Source organism: Salmo salar, chromosome 01 (genome assembly GCF_965601325.2).
Source record: "Salmo salar chromosome 01, fSalSal1, whole genome shotgun sequence".
In the NCBI taxonomy this organism is placed as follows: domain Eukaryota; kingdom Metazoa; phylum Chordata; class Actinopteri; order Salmoniformes; family Salmonidae; genus Salmo; species Salmo salar.
In genome coordinates, this window is record NC_138291.1 from 31,149,084 (window position 1) to 31,172,131 (window position 23,048).

The following is a 23,048-nucleotide window of genomic DNA, read 5'->3' on the forward strand; positions in this document are numbered from 1 at the left end:
ATCCCTGGTCATCCCTACGGCTTCTGATCTGGTGGAATCACTAAACACACATGCTTCGTTTCTGAATTATGTCTGAGTGTTGTAGTGTGCCCCTGGCTATCCATGAATTTAAAATACATGAAAATTGTGCGGTCGGGTTTGCATAATATAAGGAATTTGAAATGATTTATACTTTTACTTTTGATACTTAAGTATTTTTTGCAATTACATTTACTTTTGATACTTAAGTATATTTAAAAACAAATACTTTTAGACTTTTACTCAAGTAGTAATTTTCTGGGTGACTTTCACTTTTACTTGAGTCATTTTCTATTAAGGTATCTTTACTTTTACTCAAGTATGACAATTAGGTACTTTTCCCACCACTGCTCCACAGTCACACCTCAGGGCTACAGGGTAGGTGTACATGGGGTCCATGTTGGCTGAGCAGTTAGGCAGCTGCATCGTCACCAGGTGTGTCTTGTTGTAGGTACACACACGATGGTAGGACTCTATGTAGGGGGAGTCCAGGACAGGCTTCTGAAGAGACACACACAGAGACAAGGTTAATTTCGATTAACATGTTCGTTCATTCAACAAGCTCCACAATTAAGTTACTCCATTGGAAGTACAGTTTATGATAAATTCGTTTATAATAAATTTGTTTATTACTTACTTTATTTTGTCACTGGTCGATTTAGCCTTTAGCCGGGATACAGTGATGCATTTTTCTACAATAATCATCATACTGTAGTTTAGTACTCATAATTAAAATGTTTACAGAGTTTGCTGACATCTACTGATGTAACCGTTATCTGCAGTCTGACTGCATAGGACTCTCTCCTGCTCTCCGTCCTCACCTCCCAGGTCTCACAGCGCCCCCAGCAGGTGTCCGTGGTGATGTGCAGCCCGACACAGCCTGGTTTCCTGGCCCGGAAAGTAAACTCCGGACAGCACAGCCAATGAAGCGGGGCAGGTTGATGGATGAAGCCTGGATTAGTGTAATGCCATGACCACAGCACTGTACAGCACAGCAGCACAGAACACAACCTGCACAGACACCATACCACAGGGTTATCTCTGTTGCCTAACATTACACTCTCTCTATATCTCTATATCTTTTATCGAAGTCTTCAAATAGTTTGTGTATAGCAAGTTAATGTAGTGAGTATTTTTGTACTTTATTGTTGGTATTTTAATGAAAAATGTAAAAAAAAATAATATTAAGCAAAATCTGAAAAAAAAAGTATATTCCAGAGATCTCTGTGATTGCTGACCCTAACTCCATAAATAGTAAGTGTGACTGATCTAACTAAAGTGTTATAACTCACCACTGAGTACCTCTCCTCTGGGTCATCTGGGCTCACAACTGGTCTCACTGCAGTAGATCTCCACTGAGGAGGACTACCACTGAACCTCTGAATCAGGAGCTGCAGTAACTCTGGTAGCTGTGATGTCTCTGACAGCACCTGCTAATGGATCCCAGGGAGGAACTTCCAGCTATTTATCCCAGCATGTCATGTCAATCAGGAGCCAGTCAGGGACTTAGTAACATGACTGGCTCTTGCCAGAGAGTCAGGCTCTTGTCTTATCCCCCTTAGGCCTTTCTACCTCATCAGCCCGGTCACCTGTGAACTACAGGCCATTCGCCTGATTTAGGGACTGTGGCTGCTTCTTTGTTCATAGCGATCCACATGGAAGAGGGGGGAAACACAATCATACCTGTAGTTCTACACCCAGGCTAATTTAGCTGATGGACCTCAGGAGATGTTCTTACAGGTGAGATCCTTTCCCTGGACCTGCTAACTAACCTGTGTTTTCGTATCCATTTCAGTACAAGTCTGTAAATGTAATTACATTTTGGAAATAATAATGTATATTTTCACAGAGCACTTACTGTAGCTCTAATTTGGATGTTTGGTGTGTGGAGCCCATGGAGAGAGGAGTATTTTACGGTCTGGTCTGATATGTGTCAGCCACAGTAACGGAGATGAGAACAGGGAGAGAGAGAGAGAGACGAGAAGACCTGAGGGTTTATTTGGATGAGTAAATACTTCACTCATCATGAAATGACCATCTAATGGGGATTGGAGCAGAAGAACTCAAGTACTTTACGAAATGAACCTCAACCTCCACCCAATTATAGTTAGATTAGAGTAGCAGGGAGAGAGGATGAGTCAAGGATGACTCCACCTGATCTCAGTCATCTAAGCCCCCTCCTCCCTTCCTGGATATCACATATTACCTGGCATTTTCTAGAGTTCTAAAGTTCAAGCCATGTTTTAAAGCTCAAATCAGGTTTTCTAATACCTGTATATCTCTGACTCTGCTGGCAGGACTGACTATTCCCATAAATCAAAGGACCTCATCCAACCATGGCCGTTTAGTTAATGATACTGTATGAGTTGTGGGGTGGAAAAAAATGTGCAATTCTCAAAAACAATACAATGTTAATGGACTGGCTGCCTTTGCTGTTGTCAATAACTGTACAAAAGGCCAGGTGTATATTATGTTTATTTATTTTCTAAATTAAATCTGCAATAAATACTAATTTCATTACATGGCCCCAGCAGACAGCAGATCTTAAACTGGTGAGACAGTTTAACTTTTCACTCTGTTCCACGCATACAGCAATTGATATGTAACACTGACACTCTAGTCTCTAGTCAGCTATAGAGACCCACTGTAGAGAGCTATAGAGAGGGAGTGGAGTGTTTATTTGCTATTGTGACATTATTACGATTCCATCAAAGCCATTAGTCTGGCTGGCAATAGTGTTGCTGAAGTACATGCCAGATCTAAAAAGGACACTCTAAGCCTACCTATCCATAAGATCTGCGTTTGGTGAAGTGGATGGGTTTTACATCAATATAATAAATGAAATCTGAGATGTGATTTGAAGAAGTTAATCTTGCAGTGACTATCAGTGTTCATGTTGTTGTTTCACTGGTTACAATGGGATACACTTTGTAGGCTATAGCCCCCAAACCCTACAGGTGTGACAAAATGGGGAGTATGTCCGACGTGACTGGTTGATATATTTAGCCGGCCGGACTCGGTCTGAAACCCACTCCTCGATCGGTAGAGGCTCGCTTTACTCTCGGAGTTGTGTAGACATCTCCAAATTTGCGCGCGGTGGGAGGGGTGTAACTGCTGGTGCTTCACAACTTATACTGTACAGCGCACTCTGTTTTCCCTATTCCAATCAATGAGTATTGTTATTGCCGGACTTCTATCTGATTGCCAGACACCTGAAACGCGTCTATTCAACTTTGTTACATGTAAGTAGACACCTTTTGGCGAATGAATAATAGTGGCTTTCAGTTTGGAAAGCGCAATATTACTCTACTTACTCTGAAGAAGCTTTTAATGTTTGATTTTAGGCTTATTGTTACAATATTTGACCCTCTATTCACCTCTCGACTTGTGTTCAGATGATCATATTAGCCAATATAGCAAATGAATTAGCATATTTGAGTTTTGTCCCCCCCTCTCTTCATAAATCGTGTAGCCTGTGATGAGTTTCTCATTAGGCAACTTCACCATATTTTAACAGAACTATAGGACGAGCTGCACGTCGACAGTATAGCCTACATTATTAAGATTCTTCTGGTCCATACTTGTCTGCCTAAAGGACTCTTGACAGTTCAGAACTTGGGTTTGAAGCGCACTAGAGCGGCTCTGAACACGTGCCCACTGGTGCTCTATTTTAGGCAGTGACAAGTTCACGACGTCAACACGTCTGTCGTGCTATCTAGCATTTCGCTAGTCAAAGTGCACGACATTTATTCTTAACTCGACCTATGTGAGGAATATTTTAAACTCTAATGGAAAAAACTATCCTCTCACTGGGCACGGACTTCATTTCAAAGTCTAGTTTTATTGACATTTGGTTGAGTTGTCAACTAACGTGAATTCAACGTGAAACCAACAACAAATGTCACCATGTCATTGGATTTAGGTTAAAAGTTGGGTGAAAAAAAATACAAAATTCCCTTACATTGATGACTTTTTGATAATCCAATCAGTTTTCCACATTGATTCAACTTCATCATATTGCATTTTGTTGTTTAAATTAGTGGAAAATTTGATTGACCGGTTTCTGCCTGATAGGCTAAAAACAAGCTTACTTGTTTGATTATGTTTCACTGTTCTCTCAACAGTGTATGACTGGCATTTTTATGGGACACATTAAGTTTCATTCATGCAGCCAATTTGCAAGACAAGACCCTCTGATAGTTTCTTTATGAATGGAAATAATGCTACAGGTTATTTTTAGCTGTAAAAACATATTATACAACTACTTGAATTAGCATTGACTCTTTTTCAATGTCGATGAAGTTCTTGCATTACTTACAATTGATCAAAGTTACTGCTTTGTTGCTGTTCTATTTGAGATCTTTGCATATTACTTTTAAGTTGTTGATTCTTTTAAAAATATTTTCAAAAAGGTTCTTCGGGTTTCCCCATAGGACAACCCTTTTTGGTTCCAGCCAGGTAAAACCATTTTTCATTCCAGGTAGAACGTGTTTGGGTTTCGTGTAGAATTCTGTAGAAAGAGTTCTACATGGAATCCAACATGGTTAGACTCGAAACCATAAGAGTTCTACATGGAACCCAAAACGGTTTGACTCGGAACCAAAAGAGTTCTACATGGAACCCAAAACGGTTAGACTTGGAACCAAGAAGGGTTCTTCAAAGGGTACCCTATGGGGACAGCCGAAGAACCCTTCTAGTTTCTAGATAGCACCTTTTTTTTCTAAGAGTGTTTGCTGGTTCTCCTGAGCACATACCATAACATTAGGTCAGGGAAATGACAGTCATGATTGATGTTGGATTGACTTGAGTTAGACCCAGAAAGTAGATGCTGTGAAAAGTCAGATGTCTGGCAAAGTTTACAATGACTTCACTTGTATTAAACTTTGCCTTGAAACTATCAGAGAGACCAAATATTTCAGATTGAATAAATTCACAGAGATAGCCTAATCTGTCCGTTAGTTTTTACAAGGTGGAAGTTGATTTGTAAAACCTTTTCTTAGTATAATTTCCCTCATGTTAACGTCCTCATGCCCATTTTGTCAACCATAAAATCTGCTAGGACCTGAATGCTCATTAAATGATTATCTGACATGTAAAATCATGCTTCCTGGTTTATGGAACCGATGAATGAAAGCTACAACCAGAGGGAGATATACAGCACAAGTCCAGTCAAGTAATTGGTCTCTTTGCCAATAACAATGTTTCTGCACAGCATATTGGATGATAAATACTAACAATGAAATGCAGAACGGATCAGAGCAGTATGATTTAGTCATTATGAGTGGGAGTCATGTCCTTGACCCTATTGGCCAATCTGTTCCAGTGAGGCCTGGGCTAGACTGGCTGAGTGGTTCTGATATGGGGAGGCCTGTCTGTCTGTCCTCTGCCTCCTCTGAGTCGGCAGATTAAAGAAAACAATGCCCTCTCTCTGTTGAACACTCATGTCTCTCCACAGGCTTACACAGGATACTGCATACGCCCCAAACTGCCCTTCCCAGTGTCCCTTTCTTCAAATGAAACAGGAGACTATTTTTCCTCACCCTCATCTCTCCCCATTTCTGTCACGTGTGTGTCAGAATGCTTGGCTGGATGGGTGGAACTAGCCCAACACACTACTGATTTATTACCCCTGTTCAAACATGACAAAAGATTTGTGTGCTCTCAAGTCTTGACTGCATTAAAGCCACACTGTAGTTTTTTGTTGCCAATTACATACACAGGCTGAAACAGAACAAATGTTCCAGCACAACAAATATTGTTAAATTTATGCAAAAGAGGACACCAGCACCTCTTTGATATAACCCTTGCATAGGCCCTTCCCCTCAGTCCTCCAAAAACAAAACAAAGAAGTATCAGGCCTATACTGTTGACGGAAATAGAATTTATGGAGCGTAACCCTCCACCTCTATGTCCAGCCATGGAGTCATTAGGTGAATGGATTGGACATGTGTTCCAGTGGACAAACAGACGGTGCTATCTGTCTATGTCATATGTCTGAAGCCTGCGTTATTGTGTTATTGCCTCCTCACCCCCTGGTCTTTTTCCAGTGCATTGTTACAGTATGTGTTTTTGACCCCCACTGTATCCACAATTAGAGCAACCCTGTATGACTTTGTCTCAGGGACACACAATCTCTGTCGTCCCCCCCCCCCCCCCCCCCCCTCTCTCTCTCTCTCTCTCTCTCTTCAGCTGACATGAACCTTTGGATAGCACAGATGCCACACTGAGGATAGCGACAACACAGTTTCACAGTGTAGGACTATGATTTAATTGATTTGCTTCTCAGTCCAGACAATAGGGTCTTTCCACGAAATGAGTGCCTTTTGCATCCCTTTGATATTTAAATAAATATGACATATTATGATATTAAATAAAGCCTGTTATATTCAATAAAGTACACTTTATTATAGACCACTTGTAGAATTCAATCAAATGATTTTTATTATGAATAAAGACTGACCAATGTGCCAAAAAAAAATATATATACTTGTCCCTCTGTGCACCTTCTGTAACTTCTAGGAAGATTTTAACCCACTTAACCCCAAAATATCTTCCAAGTTCTCTCCATCATTCTAAAGCCCTAGATATTTTGTTGCTTTGACAAAGTAATTTCTGCAGAATTTTTTGTGATTTTTCATTTTATGGTCAACCCTGTTATTTGAACTTCTCTTGTTTTAATATATATACAGTATGTTTTTTAATAACTTCTATTTTAATAGTAAAATCATAGTGTAAAATCAGGTCGAGCATAGTATGTATTTTTAACCTCTTGAGATGGGAAAACTGTTTTTTATTAAGTTTAACATGTGCTCTTTATGACAGAATGTTAAAATTAGGTGAAATCAACTGTTATTTTTTTGGGACCAAGTTACACTTCTCATAAGGGACCAAATTGGCGAAATGACCCACTAGCAGTGGTGGATAAGGCCTCGCCTCGTGTTTATGCTTTTTAAAGTTCACCCTGTGTTTATTGCCATTATTCTCTGTATAAGTTATATAGGGAGAGGTGAAGAGCTGTAGGTTAAGACTCTGTTATTGTGTATTGAGTATTTTGGCCACTGTCACCTGTTGCCTTTTCATAGCTGTTAGTCAAGTTTGATAATTGAGAGAGGGAGAGAGCAGAGAGAGTGGAGCGAGCAGAGAGAGCAGAGAAATTAAGCAGACATCTTTAAAGGTCACACATATTTCCTATCACTTATTTGCATCCTTGAGCTACATGAAAGAAGACAAAACAGAACTTCCCCAACCCCCACCAGAGACAGAACTTAAACTGATAGAAGCAATCATGGCTTGAGACTCAGGTTAGGACAAATTGTGAAAGATTATTAAATATTAAAGCATTAGACCTCTCACTAAAGGCTTCAGTCATACAAAAGTTATACTTAAATCTGAACTGGTTCTCTAGCAGATTAGTAAGAATGTCTCACCCCATGTTCAAGAATGGCCTTTTTCCATTTATTTAGATTACAACCACTCTCTTTCGGTTATTTGAAAATGAAATAAAAATATTGCTATTTTAAAACAAGCCATAGAAAGTTGGTTGCAATTTCAGTTTAATCCACCAGAAAAGACAGAACAAGTAATACAACAAATATTATGGTTAAACTCAAATATACTAATTGATTTAAAAAAACATTATAAAAATAAATTATATCATAAATAGGACTGGTGGAGTTATGTCACACATGCAGCTAACAAAAATATATGGAAATGTCTCCTCTACCCAAAATTACAACCAACCAATCAATCAATCAATCAATCAATCAATCAATCAATCAATCAATCAATCAATCACTGATGTCACAAAGTGCTGTACAGAAACCCAGCCTAAAACCCCAAACAGCAAGCAATGCAGGTGTAGAAGCACGGTGGCTAGGAAAAACTCCCTAGAAAGGCCAGAACCTAGGAAGAAACCTAGAGAGGAACCAGGCTATGATGGGTGGCCAGTCCTCATCTGGCTGTGCCGGGTGGAGATTATAACAGTACATGGCCAAGATGTTAAAATCTTCATAGATGACCAGCAGGGTCAGATAATAATAATCACAGTGGTTGTAGAGGGTGCAACAGGTCAGCACCTCAGGAGTAAATGTCAGTTGGCTTTTCATAGCCGATCATTCAGAGTATCTCTACCGCACCTGCTGTCTCTAGAGAGTTTAAAACAGCAGGTCTGGGACAAGGTAGAACGTCCGGTGAACAGGTCAGTGTTCCATAGCCGCAGGCAGAATAGTTGAAACTGGAGCAGCAACACGACCAGGTGGACTGGGGACAGCAAGGAGTCATGAGGCCAGGTAGTCCTGAGGCATGGTCCTAGAGCTCAGGTCCTCAGAGAGAGAGAGAATTAGAGAGAGCATACTTGAATTCACACAGGACACCGGATAAGACAGGAGAAATACTCCAGATATAACAGACTGACCCTAACCCCCCGACACATAAACTATTGCAGCATAACCAACTAATTGCAGCATTACTGCAAAAATGGAATAGACAAGTGGAAGAGGGAAAAAGTAAGGAACTTGCCTGACAACCCTGCATTAAGAAAATTGTGATAAATAAAAAAATCTACCAGTTTAATTTAAGGACCCCAAAAATGACACCTGTGCCATAGATTGCAAAAATAATGTAGTTGTGAAGAGATTTTTGATGTACTGATTCCATGGCACATGGTTTATGAACTGATACGCAAAACGACACCTGATTCAAACTTATAATATTAAAGCTGATCTTCCCCCTAAAAAAATGTCATAAAAATAAATGTTTGGCAAAATGCTGGATTATGCAGTCTCCTGGTGTTCTCCATGTTGTGATTTCTGTCTTCATCCTGGTGAGTGGTAGGGTTGCAACAGTCATAAGAAGCTATAACTGGGGAACTGAGGAACACGGTGACTGTGATTTACAGGCTTTAAGTGTGACTACATGGATCGGTATGCTATTGCTACTACTGAGTGAATTTCAGTATGTGTGCATCTCATTGACTGTTCTTGTGTAAAGGGTTTTGCATTAAATTAAAGGTGTCACTCATAAACAATAAACTGAACAGACGCAATAAACATTCTCTACACTCCTTATGTCAGTGTTATATCAGTGTTATGTCAGTGTTATGTCAGTGTTAAGCCAGTGTTATGTCAGTGTAATTCAGTGTGTGCCAAATGTAACATGTAAATATGATCCTATACCGCACGTGTTTCAAACAGGAGATTGACGTATCTGTGTGTCATGTTTGTTTCTGTTTATCTCCAGAAAGGTGCCATGCTGTTGGGGGTACGTGGATGAGCCCCCCTTTCAGGAAGCATGGCGTCGCCAGGAGACAGAGATGCACTGGTGGAGAGGGGATACATCCCCCTGGACATTGACAATGTCCACATGCTTCTGCAGGGTCAGTGGCTTTCTGTGTGGCTTCCTCTTTCTCTCTTTCTCCCTGATTCTCTGTCCCTCTTTTTGCCTTTCTACTCTACTCCCCCTTGACTCTCTGTGTTTCTTTTATTGTTTAAACAATAAAGTTAATGTAGTGTTGGAAAGCGGCTCTGTGGACATATTGTACATGAGGAGAAAACAATCTAGTTATTCATGTCTTAATATTTCAGCTAATGTGTTTTAGTTTGAGGAAACCTAATATTTATAATAATAATAAGGATTTTCTCACACCCAGGGGAAATTTCACAATCATATTAACTTCTCTCACTCCAACTTGTGCCTGTTCGGTCCTGTTTTGGCTCAAAGTAGTCACTTTGGGACATGTTGTGTTTACTGTTGAAATGTAAACCCAATGAGATATGAGTCATATGTCAAACAGTCATCCAAAGGGGATCAAGTGGGTGGAATTCAGTAGTGGGTCGTGAAATGTCATGTTGCATGTCTATGAATCCACAGTCTCCAAGGCATCTCACAGTTTTACATACAATAGCAGACTATTCACTTTGTGGTTTGAATTACTATATATATATATGACCTGTGCATTTGTTTCCTCATCTTTTCCTGAAAGGGGTTTTCTCTATTTGATTGCTAGTAGAGAACATTTGTTGATTAGCTATCAGTTTTCATTGGCAGAGGAGAGGGTAATCGAGAGGTTGATTTGGTCTCCTCTGTTGACCTTGGGCAAGGCACTGAGGCTTCTCGTCTTGTATGTTGGCACTGTATACAGGTATTCTTCCTAGGGGGATAAATACGACACTGCCTCTCTCTGACTATCTGCCTTGTCCCTGTCCTCATGCCCCTTTTCCCTCTCTCTCTCTCTCTCTCTCTCTCTCTCTCTCTCTCTCCTCTCTCTCTCTCTCTCTCTCTCTCTCTCTCCCTCTCTCTCTCTCTCTCTCTCTCTCCTCTCTCTCTCTCTCTCTCCCTCTCTCTCTCTCTCTCTCTCTCTCTCTCTCTCTCTCTCTCTCTCTCTCTCTCTCTCCCTCTCTCTCTCTCTCTCTCTCTCTCTCTCTCTCTCCTCTCTCCCTCTCTCTCTCTCTCTCTCTCTCTCTCTCTCTCTCTCTCCTCCCCACTTTCTTTCTCCTTTTACTTGTACTTGTATGTTGAGTGCCATTATTGAGAGGCCATCTGCAGTATTATTTCAGACCCATGACTGTTGCTCTGTTAACCTTATTTAGAAACAACTGTTTCTGGATCTATTTTTCACAGCTATGCAATTGCCAGATGATGCAATGTACTGTGAGGGGTGATGTATGCTTATTGCCCCACTGACAAGTCAGCTTGTAAAATAATGGTCTGAAAGTCTGTTTTTCTTTGCGTATTTGGAGTTGTAACGATACAAGAATGCAGCTAAATATAGTTCACAACTCACTGATATTCTCACACATTTCTCGTTAGTCCGTGGTAAATTCCTAGACCTAGATTAACAAGAACAGGATTACACAGGAAATTTACCAGAAAGTAATAGGTATCCAAGCTGGGAAAATATGCAGACTATAATGTTTTCCGTTTCCCCTCCCCGTGGCACTTTGAGGGACAAGGAGAGTCCTGATGGATTAACACTATTTACATACGGCTGCAGTGTGATGGGATCTTACTCTTAAATCTCTTCACGTTTTGTTGTACATACACATGTACTGTATGTACAGTGGCAGTGAAACGGGAAGCACTTCCCCTCCTTTGAATGTGAGCGACTAGTTGAGTTAGCAGAGGTTCTCCACTGTTTGCTAAGCTCTCCCACTCTCAGACTGTAGGCAACAACAGCTTTCATCACAGACTGTCCCATGTCCAGGGATATCTAGGGATACACATAATGGACGTTGTATCATCAGATAGATAAAATCATGAATGATCTAAAGCAGGTAATGCAGCACCCCTCTTTGATGGGCTCTTCTCTTTTGTGATGGCACTTGGAGGACGGCTTGAGAACCGGGTTTTGTTTGGACAGGCAGGACCAAATCCATCACGCCTTACCTTTTGGATGGGTGGAGCTGAGGTGATACCATTCACCTGCCTCCCCAGGAGGCGCAGCACAGCAGGCTGGCAGGGTGATTGGTGGTTATACAGGAGCCACTCACCAACGAACTTTGCGTTCCAATGATACATTTCCCATTGGGTCCCATAGCTGCTTGTTGTTGCTCTTGTAGAATACCTCACATGTCAGACAAAGGATGGTATCTTGTATATGCAAACCATGCTCATACAGCAGCAGAAAGAAGAGGTTTAGCTTCCAGAATCTTTGTTAAATTCTCTATTTTTTCTTGTCTGATGCAGCACTGATGTTCACATCATGAGTGAGTACATTGACATTAGTTTGTATGGCTGTTACATTTCTGAAATCTGTGATTTCTGGGGGTTGAGCTTTTCTTGAGCAAAGAGCAAATAATGTATTGGAAAACGGAATACGTTAGTCTACTTGTTACAACTGTCATACTTCAACATAATGCTTTGTCAGCTGTTCATTTGACCAAATACCTGACCTTGTCAGATGAGACTGGTTCTCAGACCAGATCAGGTCTCTTTCTCACTTTGTTGTGATTGTGTGTCAAATATCAATTCCTTTATGACCGCCCAATTACAGTTTCAAATTACATTTTAATTTCTTCAAAACATACACTACCGTTCAAAAGTTTGGGGTGACTTAGAAATGTCCTTGTTTTGAAAGAAAAGCACATTTTTTGTCCATTAAAATAACATCAAATTGATCAGAAATACAGTGTAGACATTGTTAATGTTGTAAATGACTATTGTAGCTGGAAACGGCTTATTTTTAATGGAATATCTACATAGGCGTACAGAGGCCCATTATCAGCAACCATCACTCCTGTGTTCCAATGGCACGTTGTGTTAGCTAATCCAAGTTTATCATTTTAAAAGGCTAATTGATCATTAGAAAACCCTTTTGCAATTATGTTAGCACAGCTGAGAACTGTTGTGCTAATTAAAGAATCAATACAACTGGCCTTCTTTAGACAGGTTGTGTACCTGGAGCATCAGCATTTGTGGGTTCGATTACAGGCTCAAAATGGCCAAAAGCAAAGAACATTCTTCTGAAACTCGTCAGTCTATTCTTGTTCTGAGAAATGAAGGCTATTCCATGCGAGAAATTGCCAAGAAACTGAAGATCTCGTACAACGCTGTGTACTACTCCCTTCACAGAACAGCGCAAACTGTCTCTAACCAGAATAAAAAGAGAGTGGGAGGCCCCGGGGCGCAACTGAACAAGAGGACAAGTACATTAGAGTGTCTAGTTTGAGAAACAGACGCCTCACAAGTCTTCAACTGGCAGCTTCACTAAATAGTACCCGCAAAATACCAGTCTCAACGTCAACAGTGAATTGGCAACTCCGCGATGCTGGCCTTCTAGGCAGAGTTGCAAAGAAAAAGCCATATCTCAGTCTGGCCAATAAAAAGAAAAGATTAAGATGGGCAAAAGAACACAGACACTGGACAGAGGAACTCTGCCTGGTTCCGTTTGCTCTGTTTGCTTCTGTTTGGTTACTAGAGTAAACTGTAAACTGTTTCTGTTGCAAACATTTCGTGATGGTCTGCAGTTAATGAATACACCCCAGCTACTTTACCTTAATTGTGTGTCTATGTTGAGGAGGTTGAAAACAACATTGCTCAAAAAGGCTGTGGGTTCAGTCATTTGGAAAGTTGTTTTTTTAATACTGCTTGGCAAACCAGCAAGTGTGTGCCAACTCTCGGATTTCTTCTTCTTGACATGCCAATGTTGAACTTCTCAGCATTAATCATGAAAGATTTGTTTCACAAATGTTTGTTGAATGCTCATATGGAAGGCATCCACCTATATTTGCAACTGTTAGAATATATTTGAAAGTTTAAAATCGACCATGTCTATTTTTCTAATAATATTATATTTATTTGTTATAGTGCTTATCATACCGAATATAAAGTCTCTTTAAAAAACAAACCAAAATTAATTCAGGGAGCTGGCAGTTGGTGGGAGATGGTCTTCCACAGCAGGTAGCCTAGTGGTTAATAGCTTTGGGCCAGTAACCGAAAGGTTGCTGGTTCAATTGCCTGAGCCGACTTGGTGGGGGAAAAAATCTGCCGATGTGCCCTTGGGCAAGGCACTTAACCTTCATTTCTCGTGTAAGTCACTCTGAATAATAGCATCTGCTAAATAACAAAAATGTGAAATGAAAATGATCATCAAGTCAAATCAAACTTTATTTGTCACATGCGCCCCGAATACAACAAGTGTAGACTTTACCATGAAATGCTTACTTACAAGCCCTTAACCAACAGTGCAGTTCAAGAAGAAGAAAATATTTACCAAGTAGGCTAAAATAAAAAGTAATAATAAAAAGTAACACAATAAGAATAACGAGGCTATATACAGGGGGCACCGGTACCGAGTCAGTGTGCAGGGGTACAGGCTAGTTGAGGTAATCTGTACATGTAGGTTGGGGCGAAGTGACTATGCATAGGTAACAAACAAACAGCGAGTAGCAGCAGTGCACAACGGGGGGTGTCAATGTAAATTGTCCGGTGGCGATTTTTATGAATTGTTCAGTGGTCTAATGGCTTGGGGGTAGAAGCTGTTGAGGAGCCTTTTGGTCCTAGACTTGGCGCTCTGGTACCGCTTGCCATGTGGCAGCAGAGAAAACAGTCTATAACTTGGGTGACTGGAGTCTCTGACAATTTTCTGGGCTTTCCTCTGACACTGCCTATTATATAGGTCCTGGATGGCAGGAAGCTTTGCCACAGTGATGTACTGGGCTGTTCACATTACCCTCTGTAGCGCCTTATGGTCAGATGCCGAGCAGTTGCCATACCAGGAGGTGATGCAACAGGTCAGGATGCTCTCGATGGTGCAGCTGTAGAACCTTTTGAGGATCTGGGGGCCCATGCCAAATCTTTTCAGTCTCCTGAGGGGGAAAAGGTTTTGTCGTGCCCTCTTCACGACTGTCTTGGTATGTTTGGACCATGATAGTTCGTTGGTGATGTGGACACCAAGGAACTTGAAACTCTCGACCCGCTCCACTACAGCCCCGTCGATGTTAATGGGGGCCTGTTCGGCCCGCCTTTTCCTGTAGTCCACGATCAGCTCCTTTGTCTCCTTTGGCTCACATTGAGGGAGAGGTTGTTGTCCTGGCACCACTCTGCCAGTTCTCTGACCTCCTCCCTATAGGCCGCCTCATCGTTGTCTGTGATCAGGCCTACCACTGTTGTGTCATCAGTAAACTTAATGATGGTGTTGGAGTCGTGTTTGGCCACCCAGTCGTGGGTGAACAGGGAATACAGGAGGGGACTAAGTACACACCCCTGAGGGGCCCCAGTGTTAAGGATCAGCGTGGCGGACGTGTTGTTGCCTACTCTTACCACCTGGGGGCGGCCCGTCAGGAAGTCGAGGATCCAGTTGCAGAGGGAGGTGTTTAGTCCCAGAGTCCTTAGCTTAGTGATTAGCTTCGTGGGCACTATGGTGTTGAACGCTGAAACACATAGGTGTTCCTTTTGTCCAGGTGAGATAGGGCAGTGTGGAGTGCGATTGAGATTGCATCATCTGTGGATCTGTTGGGGTGGTATGCGAATTGGAGTGGGTCTAGGGTGTCCGGGAGGATGCTGTTGATGTAAGCCATGACCAGCCTTTCAAAGCAATTCATGGCTACCAACATGAGTGCCACGGGGCGGTAATCATTTAGGCAGGTTACCTTCGCATCCGTGGGCACAGGGACTATGCTGGTCTGCTTGAAACATGTAGGTATTACAGACTCGGTCAGGGAGAGGGTGAAAATGTCAGTGAAGACACTTGACAGTTGGTCCACGCTTGCTTTGAGTACACGTCCTGGTAATCCATCTGGCCCAGCGGCTTTGTGAATGTTGATCTGTTTAAAGGTTTTGTTCACATCGGCTACCAAGAGCGTTATCACACAGTCATCCAGAACAGCTGGTGCTCTTGTGCATGCTTCCGTGTTGCTTGCCTCGAAGCGAGCATAAAAGGCATTTAGCTCATCTGGTAGGCTCATGTCACTGGGCAGCTTGCGTCTGGGTTGTAGTCCATAATTGTTTTCAAGCCCTGCCACATCCGACGAGCGTCAGAGCCGGTGTAGTAGGATTCAATCTTAATCCTGTATTGACGCTTTGCTTGTTTGATGGTTCGTCTGAGGGCATAGCGGGATTTCTTACAAGCGTCTGGATTAGTCTCCCGCTCCTTGAAAGCGGCACCTCTAGCCTTTAGCTCGATGCGGATGTTGCAATTCAGAAAAGGAATAGTTTGAGTGGAAGTGACTTCTCCCTCCCTGGTATGGCCAGGGAGGGAGAAACATCAGTCAGACAGGCAGGCCCGGAGCTTTTCATCAGGGACCTGTCTCTGAAGTTCACAGCTAGGCTTACTCCTCCTCTGTAGGTAGGCTGGAACATCCACCACTGAATGTGTAGCACCCACCTGGGTGATGCTTTGGCAGCTATAAGCACCTGAGAGACCACCACACCTCGGCAGTAATCAGTAACAGTCACCTACGAGGCGAGCCTCTGTCATCCTCTCACACCACAGTCCACATTCTTCCAGAAACAGGAATAGACCTGAGTCACACACTTGGAGCAGGTCCTTATGATTAACATTAGACACCGACTGGAGCCAAGACTGGCCTTCTGTAAAACAGCTTAATGGGTCTATCAGTCTCTGTCCTTTTATCACAGAGCTCAGAGCTCAGTAGAAAAGACGGGGATGACTTGGATAGGGGCTTACCATGGAGTAGTTAGTGGTGCTCAATAATACAGAGGGCCTAAATCAAGTGGGCTAGAAAGAGCATGTATCAGATCAACACATCAACATTCTGATATCAAGGACCTATTTTGAAGACAGTTGAAGGTATAAAAGATCTGTCACAGAGCAAGTGGAATATACTATGTTTGAGGTGTTTGTGAGAAGCTTGGGGATAATTGACTAATGTTGGGATGCTTCACTCAGTCATGGACCTGATGGACTTTGTAGAGATGTATAATGGTGAGTGGGCCTCTGCCAGTAAAGCTGGAAGTCTATATTTTTACCTTTATTTAACTAGGCAAGTCAGTTAAGAACAAGTTCTTATTTACAATGACAGCCTAGGAACAGTGGGTTAACTGCCTTGTTCAGGAGTAGAACGGCAGATTTTTACCTTGTCAGCTTGGGGATTTGATCTTGCAACCTTTGGGTTACTAGTCCAACACTCTAACGACTAGGCTACCTGGCCGATATAACTCTGTAAATGGGTTAGAGGGAAGTTATTGGATGTGTTCAGCAGCATGTTAGACATGTGACCATGACTGTGGTGTATTTAAAAACCTAGGAATCCTCTGGCAGCACCTTGAGCCTTGCTGAAGGCTTGTATATTAAAGAAAACGAATTGCTGCTATAATTCAGAATTTCTATGCATCACATATGTACTCTTGGGTGTTTATTTATGTAAAATACGATACAATATTCTCATATTTCTTTTTCCCCTCCCTTTCATAGTGGAGCAAGAGCAAATTCAGAAGAGAACCTTCACCAACTGGATCAATGCTCAGCTCTCGAAGGTAACACTGTCTGCAATACTGTATGTCTTCCACTAGCACGCCTCACTCACTCACTCACTCACTCACTCACTCACTCACTCACTCACTCACTCACTCACTCACTCACTCACTCACTCACTCACTCACTCACTCACTCACTCACTCACTCACTCACTCACTCACTCACTCACTCACTCACTCACTCACTCACTCACTCACTCACCCACCCACCTGGACAGAAGGGTTGTGTTGCTCTCCTGCTCATGGTAGAGGTCAGTTGTGCATGTGACATGGGAGGGCTGGGGGAGGGGCAGGGTGGAATCATGTAAATATAGCCCCTTGGAGCGGGGTTTAGAGAGCACACACAGACAGACAGCAACAGAAGTCCCCCCCAGCCCTCCCACCCCGTGGAGTCTGGCCAACACTGGGCTGAGTCAGAGTTGTGGAGCCTAAGCTGTGGGTTGACATGGACCCACATACCGCTGTGGGTTGTTTCAGCTAATTGCTAATCTTCTAGTGGCAGCCTGCAGTAGAGTTTTAAGTCCAGTGGAAAGTCATGAAATGTATTCTGCTTTCTAAGTTAATACACACACCATGAGAATCATCCTTACCTAGCTGTTTTATGTCCCAAGATATTACTCTTATGCCGTGCACACTCTTCAGCCTAAGTGAATGTAATGATTAGAGTGAGAACACAGTTGACAAGTGGTTTAAGTGTATTGGCTGTAGTAGTCACTATGCCTTATGAAAGAGACTAACAGCAGATGTTCTGTGGTCTTGTCTCAGAGGATTCCCCCATGCATGGTGTTGGACCTGTTCAATGATTTCCGGGATGGGTCCAAGCTGCTGGACCTGCTGGAGGTGATGAGTGGCCAGCGGATGGTAAGTCTCTGTCTCAGATCAACTTTTAACACACTCTACCATATATACATTACAAGCTCATCTCAAGTGGACTCTTAGAAGGCTAGTCCTAAGTAGACAAGGAGCACTTGCTGTAGTGTCTCCCCCTCTTTTTCTGGGACTGTATTTCCCCTTTTCTCTTAACCCTGTACATCAGCATCAACCCTTTCCTCACAATAACTTATTTTCTATTTTCCTCTCCTCTCCCTCATTTCATTGTAGGTATCTATGGCCCTCTGTCATCTCTTGTGCCCTTTGCCTTTGTCTATGGTTCTGATATCTGTTGTTGTCTATTGTAGAGTCGGGAGAGAGGCAGAGGCATCTTTCAGCACAGGAGCAACATTGAAACAGCCCTGTCCTTCTTGAAGAAGAAATCGGTAAGAGACCATTTTCCTGCTTTGGGTCTAAGCTCATGTGAGTTGCAAAGCCATTTGTATTGAACCGCTGATAATGTTAAGCTGTCCTCTTCACACAGATCAAACTGGTCAACATTAACATTCCCGACATCATCGACGGCAAACCATCCATCATCCTTGGCTTGATCTGGACAATCATTATGCAGTATCATGTGAGTCTCAGTCAGAATCAGCTGTAATCACTCTTAGACACTTGCTTTTATGAGAAAATGTATGCGGGAGCTACATGTCCACAGTAATACATTGTTGTTGTAGTTTTTGTCTATTGTTCCCGGCTGGGCTGCTTTACTAAACTTACTCTCCCGGCAGATTGAGGAGCTGGCCAGCAGCCTGTCGTTCAGCTCCCGTCAGTCCTCTCTGGAGTCACTGGCCAGCCTGGACTCTCGCTCCACCCTGTCGGCCCGCTCTACTAGCAACAGCCCCGTGCCCCCCAGGGGCTCCCCCCTACACCAGCGTTTCCGCATCTCTGCCAAGAAAGCTCTGCTGCTCTGGGTCAGGGAACAGTGCCACAAGTGAGCCCCCTTCCCTGTTTAGGCCCTCCGCCCTCAGACCCTCACCCCTCCCGTTTAAGCCCTCACACCTCTCATATTCACTGTCCAAATTCATCTCAAGATGTTATTGTTTTGGTTCTTGATGAGACCTCATGCCTCTACACAATATCACACACATTGACATCCACTGATGAAAGGGTGTTCTGTCTGTTGCCATTATGGCCATTATTATATAATGTGGCACCCTCCATAGGGCTGGCTGTACTCTGAATGTGAAGGACTTCAAGGCCAGTTGGCGGAGCGGTGTGATCTTCCTGGCCATCCTGTATGCCCTGAGACCTGACCTGGTGGACCTGTCCAAGGCCAGAACCAGAACTAACCGGCAGAACCTGGAGGAGGCCTTCCGCACTGCCGAGCACGAGCTGCGCATCCCCAGACTACTGGAGCCCGATGGTGTGTGGGTGGTGTTCACATAACCTAGGGGGAGGGGTGACATCTGATGTCTAGCTCAGTTCCCTGGTTAAATCAGATATGTACTCTGTTGTTGTGCTTTTTAAGCCCCGTTTGCACTACCTTGCTAACATGTGAGTTTCATGTTTCATGTATCAAGGTTTGTCAAGTCTACACATTGTATTGAAATGTGTCTCTTATACGTCCACTGTGTCCACATTGTGACCAGATTAGCTGGTGCCTCCCTGTATGCACCAGGAATAAACAGGGCTTTGGAAAGCCACTTTAGTGCATCAAAATATATACTGTTTGTCTCAGTTGCTTTGGACAAAAGTGTGAATTTCTCAAGGAACTTTTCTTGGTATAGATGTTGATGTGAGAGACCCAGATGAGAAGTCCATCATGACCTACGTGTCCCAGTTCCTCCAGTACTCCAGAGACATGCCTGTGACAGAGGAGGACATGCAGGTTTGTACCACACTGTCATCTAATCACTCTCTTTTAATTGCCTTTTATTTGAAATTATTTTTGGTCACCCTGCTCCTAGCTAATCAAATCAAATGTATTTATAAAGCCCTTTCTACATCAGCAGATGTCACAAAGTGCTTATACAGAAACCCAGCCTAAAACCCCAAACGGCAAGCAATGTAGATGTAGCAGCACGTACTATCTTCTCCACTTTTGTTTTGGCTTTCCTCAGGTTCACTGTGTACTGTGGCTCCTTGTTGTGACTCTTCAGTATAATCTAAATTCTTCTCACTTTAATTCTGTTTCTTTTACCTCACCTTTTCTATTCTTTACTCTCTGTTGTATCTATTCAGATGTACTATATGACTCCTCCTAAAAGCCTCTCTCCTGTCAACCTGCCCACTCACTTCACTCCTGCCATCGCTGCCTCCCCTCTGCGCCAGGTAGCCTATCCCTCACTTTGCCTACAGCACTGTTTATTTCACCTCTCAGACTTTGAGAAACATGTTACATCATGTAAGACATCTGAAATTAATTCCCAATCAGCACCTCCCTCACTGCTACAGAGTTCTACTTTGGTTTGAAGTTTAAAAATGACTTAGAAAGCATTTTTCTCAGTAACTAGTATGTTTTGAAACAGAAGTAAAGTCTATTGAACTACATTTTTGTGATGTCAGCGGCCTCAGGTTTGTAGTACCCCAGGGACAACTGTACACCTATACTTTACCACCAACAATGGATACCCTATACATTACTCAATATAATATATCAATCAAACACAATGCTGTCCACAATGGCAACATACCTGCAGTACAAACAAACAAACAAACACATGACAATACTGTCTTCCTTTTGAAAACAATTTAATCGCTCAAAGCCAAGTTTACCTCTAAATGTCAGAGGGATTAAAGTCAGAGGAAAGATTAGGTTGTTTTAGGACCAGTTCACCCTGTTTTCCCTGTTCGGTTGGTACCAGCCCTGAGCTACAGGAGGGTGTGTTGCTGTTCCCCACCTTAAAAATCAGAGTGGCAGTAATTGAGACCAGGGTATCTCATTTCATGTCTCGGGGAACTCATGGCAGATCAGGCTCACTGTTCAGCTCATGTTTCCTGCTGTGTTTCAGGACGGCCTGAGGTTGGAGGTTCAGCATAGTTCTAGTGATCAGGATGTATAGGATAGTTCAGAAGTCATCTGAGAGACCATGTGGTGAACTTTCAGATCCCTTGAATCCCAATTCCCCATGATGTGCCTTATTTCTTTTTTAAAGTGGTTTGTTTTGAGGCATCCTTTTCATAAAGAGAAACTGAGATATAAGAGGATTGGAAGAGAGAGCATTAGAGTTTGTCATGTTATCTAGAATCTTCCCTGAAGCCTGAAGTACCTAGCCCCCATTCACTGACTATCTGTCAATTCTCTGGTCAGGCTCGCCTGCTCCAACCCCTACTTATGAGATCAGCTCCTTGTCAAGAACCTGAACCCTCCAGAGCTGCTGCTGCAGCTGCGGTAAACCCTGTTCATCTCCTCTTCTCTGCCTGGTCCCAAGGCTTCCCTCTCCCATAACTGTCTAAATAACGATTGAAAATCAGCTGCTTAATTTCACCCCTGCCTGTTTCACAGACTGTTGTTTATTTGGACACATCTTAAAAGGAAGATACACCATAAAATGATCAACTCATGCAAGAGGGAGAGAACTTTACATACTAGAGTTGAGCTCCACCTTACTCCACCTTACCCACTAATACTTCACTTCCCATGTGAAGAGGTTCTTTGGAATGTAATCTTCAGGCTACATAGAGTGGAAAGGGTGTTTTGAAAGTTTAACGTTAGGTTATGGGTAGGGTTAGTGCTTTATTTTGGTTCATATTTTGTCTGATAACTCATTAGTCTTTTTGCTGTGACTCAAGACCACAACCAATCAGAAGACCCAGGAAGTGACCTGCTGGCTGTTGCAGGCCTATCAGGAGTTACTGGAAGGCTGGGACTCCACAGAAGGCGAGAGCTATGCAGAGAGATACCATGTATGTAGTACTGTACAGTATGTGGATGCTGCTAGTTGGATTAAAAATGGCACATGCAGAATAATGGCAGGTTTATTTGTAGTCAAAGACTGTCTATCTTTTATATAGTTTAGGGGGATACATTTGCATTCTATTCAAGTCTGATACTTAAATAGTGTTAACCTCACAGCACTATCTGAGAGCTTTTCCTGTTTGCGTGCATGTGTCTGTGTGTGTGTCTATGTGTTTGTGTGTCTCCCAGGTGTTCCAGACCTTTGTGGTGTCCTTTAACGAGCAGCGTCGCCCCGTGATGCCTCTCCTGACAGCCATGAAGCGCACCCCCCAGCTGAGTGAGGAACAGAGGAACCTCAGGGGGGCTTGGGACGCCCTCGCCGAGAAGGTCTGCTCACTCCTCACACTGGTTATCTTACACACTAAGTCAAATCACATAATGTCCTGCAATATACTATATAAAGTATATTTATCATGGTATACTGATAAAGCATGATATACCGTGTTGATGTGGTTTCACAGTAATCATCTATTTATGCTTTTACAGTGTATAAAAATATACTGTTTTGTGTGTGTGTCTGGGTATGTTTTTTCATGTGTTTGCTTGGTTACATTTCTATGTGATTGTTCCCACCCAGCTGCGTGAGTATAAGACAGAGCTGGACCTTAGTCTGCCTGCTTCCCTGGACATGGTGGGCCGCTGGCTGCTTAGGGCTGAGGGTGCGCTGGCTGAGGAGGAGGGGGACCCTCAGGACCACGCCCGCGCCGCCGAGGAGGCCAGGGAAAAATTGGATCTGCTAAAGGTAATATATCACGATCTGTCAATCAACATGCATCACTAAAAAAAAGTTAATTGCCTCTTAACCAACCTGTAACACTAGTCCTTTAAATCAAAATGACTGTATCTTTTTTATAGACATCCCTGGATGAGATGCCCCAACAACTTAAGAACTTTCAGAAGTTCCAGAATATGGATGAATATGGAGCCATCCTGGTGCCTACTGACAAACTGGAAGAGATGAAGAGAAGGTGTGCACTTGTCTACCTGTTTTTCCCATAACTGTAGCGTGAATGTCTGAGAGAGCCTCCAACAACCCACCTCTCTCTACCGCCTCCTCAGGTTCACCAGTGTAAGAGTCACTGCCAAGTACCATGGGATCAAACTGGAGTACCAGGAGCATCGGCACACAGTCCTGGACCTGCTGGGCCAGATCAACAGCAAGCTCCGTGTCTGGAAGAGACCCTACATATCCCAGGAGGCTGTGCGTGTGCTGCTGCAGGACTGGCATGTGAGTAATCCAGTTTAATGACAGAGTTTGACGACTTTCTGTAGACAGGAGGCAAACTGGTATAAGTTATAGCCGGCTTATATGAAGTCAATGACT

The 23,048-nt window shown here is 42.9% G+C and overlaps 1 protein-coding gene and 1 pseudogene across 1 annotated transcript in view; one reads left to right on the forward strand and one right to left on the reverse strand.

Moving 5' to 3' along the window:
• Positions 1-333: 333 nt before the first annotated feature.
• On the reverse strand, positions 334-1,808 carry LOC106586180 (glycoprotein hormone beta-5-like; annotated as a pseudogene).
• A 1,259-nt stretch (positions 1,809-3,067) lies between these two features.
• Positions 3,068-23,048, forward strand: part of syne2b (spectrin repeat containing, nuclear envelope 2b) — a 153,001-nt gene continuing 133,020 nt past the window's right edge. The window contains exons 1-14 of the mRNA XM_082957505.1: positions 3,068-3,260; positions 9,256-9,391; positions 16,889-16,950; positions 17,716-17,811; positions 18,129-18,206; positions 18,305-18,397; positions 18,555-18,757; positions 18,990-19,189; positions 19,554-19,654; positions 21,559-21,672; positions 21,914-22,051; positions 22,302-22,466; positions 22,580-22,692; positions 22,784-22,952. Coding sequence (XP_082813631.1) covers positions 9,307-9,391; positions 16,889-16,950; positions 17,716-17,811; positions 18,129-18,206; positions 18,305-18,397; positions 18,555-18,757; positions 18,990-19,189; positions 19,554-19,654; positions 21,559-21,672; positions 21,914-22,051; positions 22,302-22,466; positions 22,580-22,692; positions 22,784-22,952 — 1,617 coding nt within the window. The 5' untranslated portion in view covers positions 3,068-3,260; positions 9,256-9,306. The remainder of the gene's footprint in view (positions 3,261-9,255; positions 9,392-16,888; positions 16,951-17,715; positions 17,812-18,128; positions 18,207-18,304; positions 18,398-18,554; positions 18,758-18,989; positions 19,190-19,553; positions 19,655-21,558; positions 21,673-21,913; positions 22,052-22,301; positions 22,467-22,579; positions 22,693-22,783; positions 22,953-23,048) is intronic.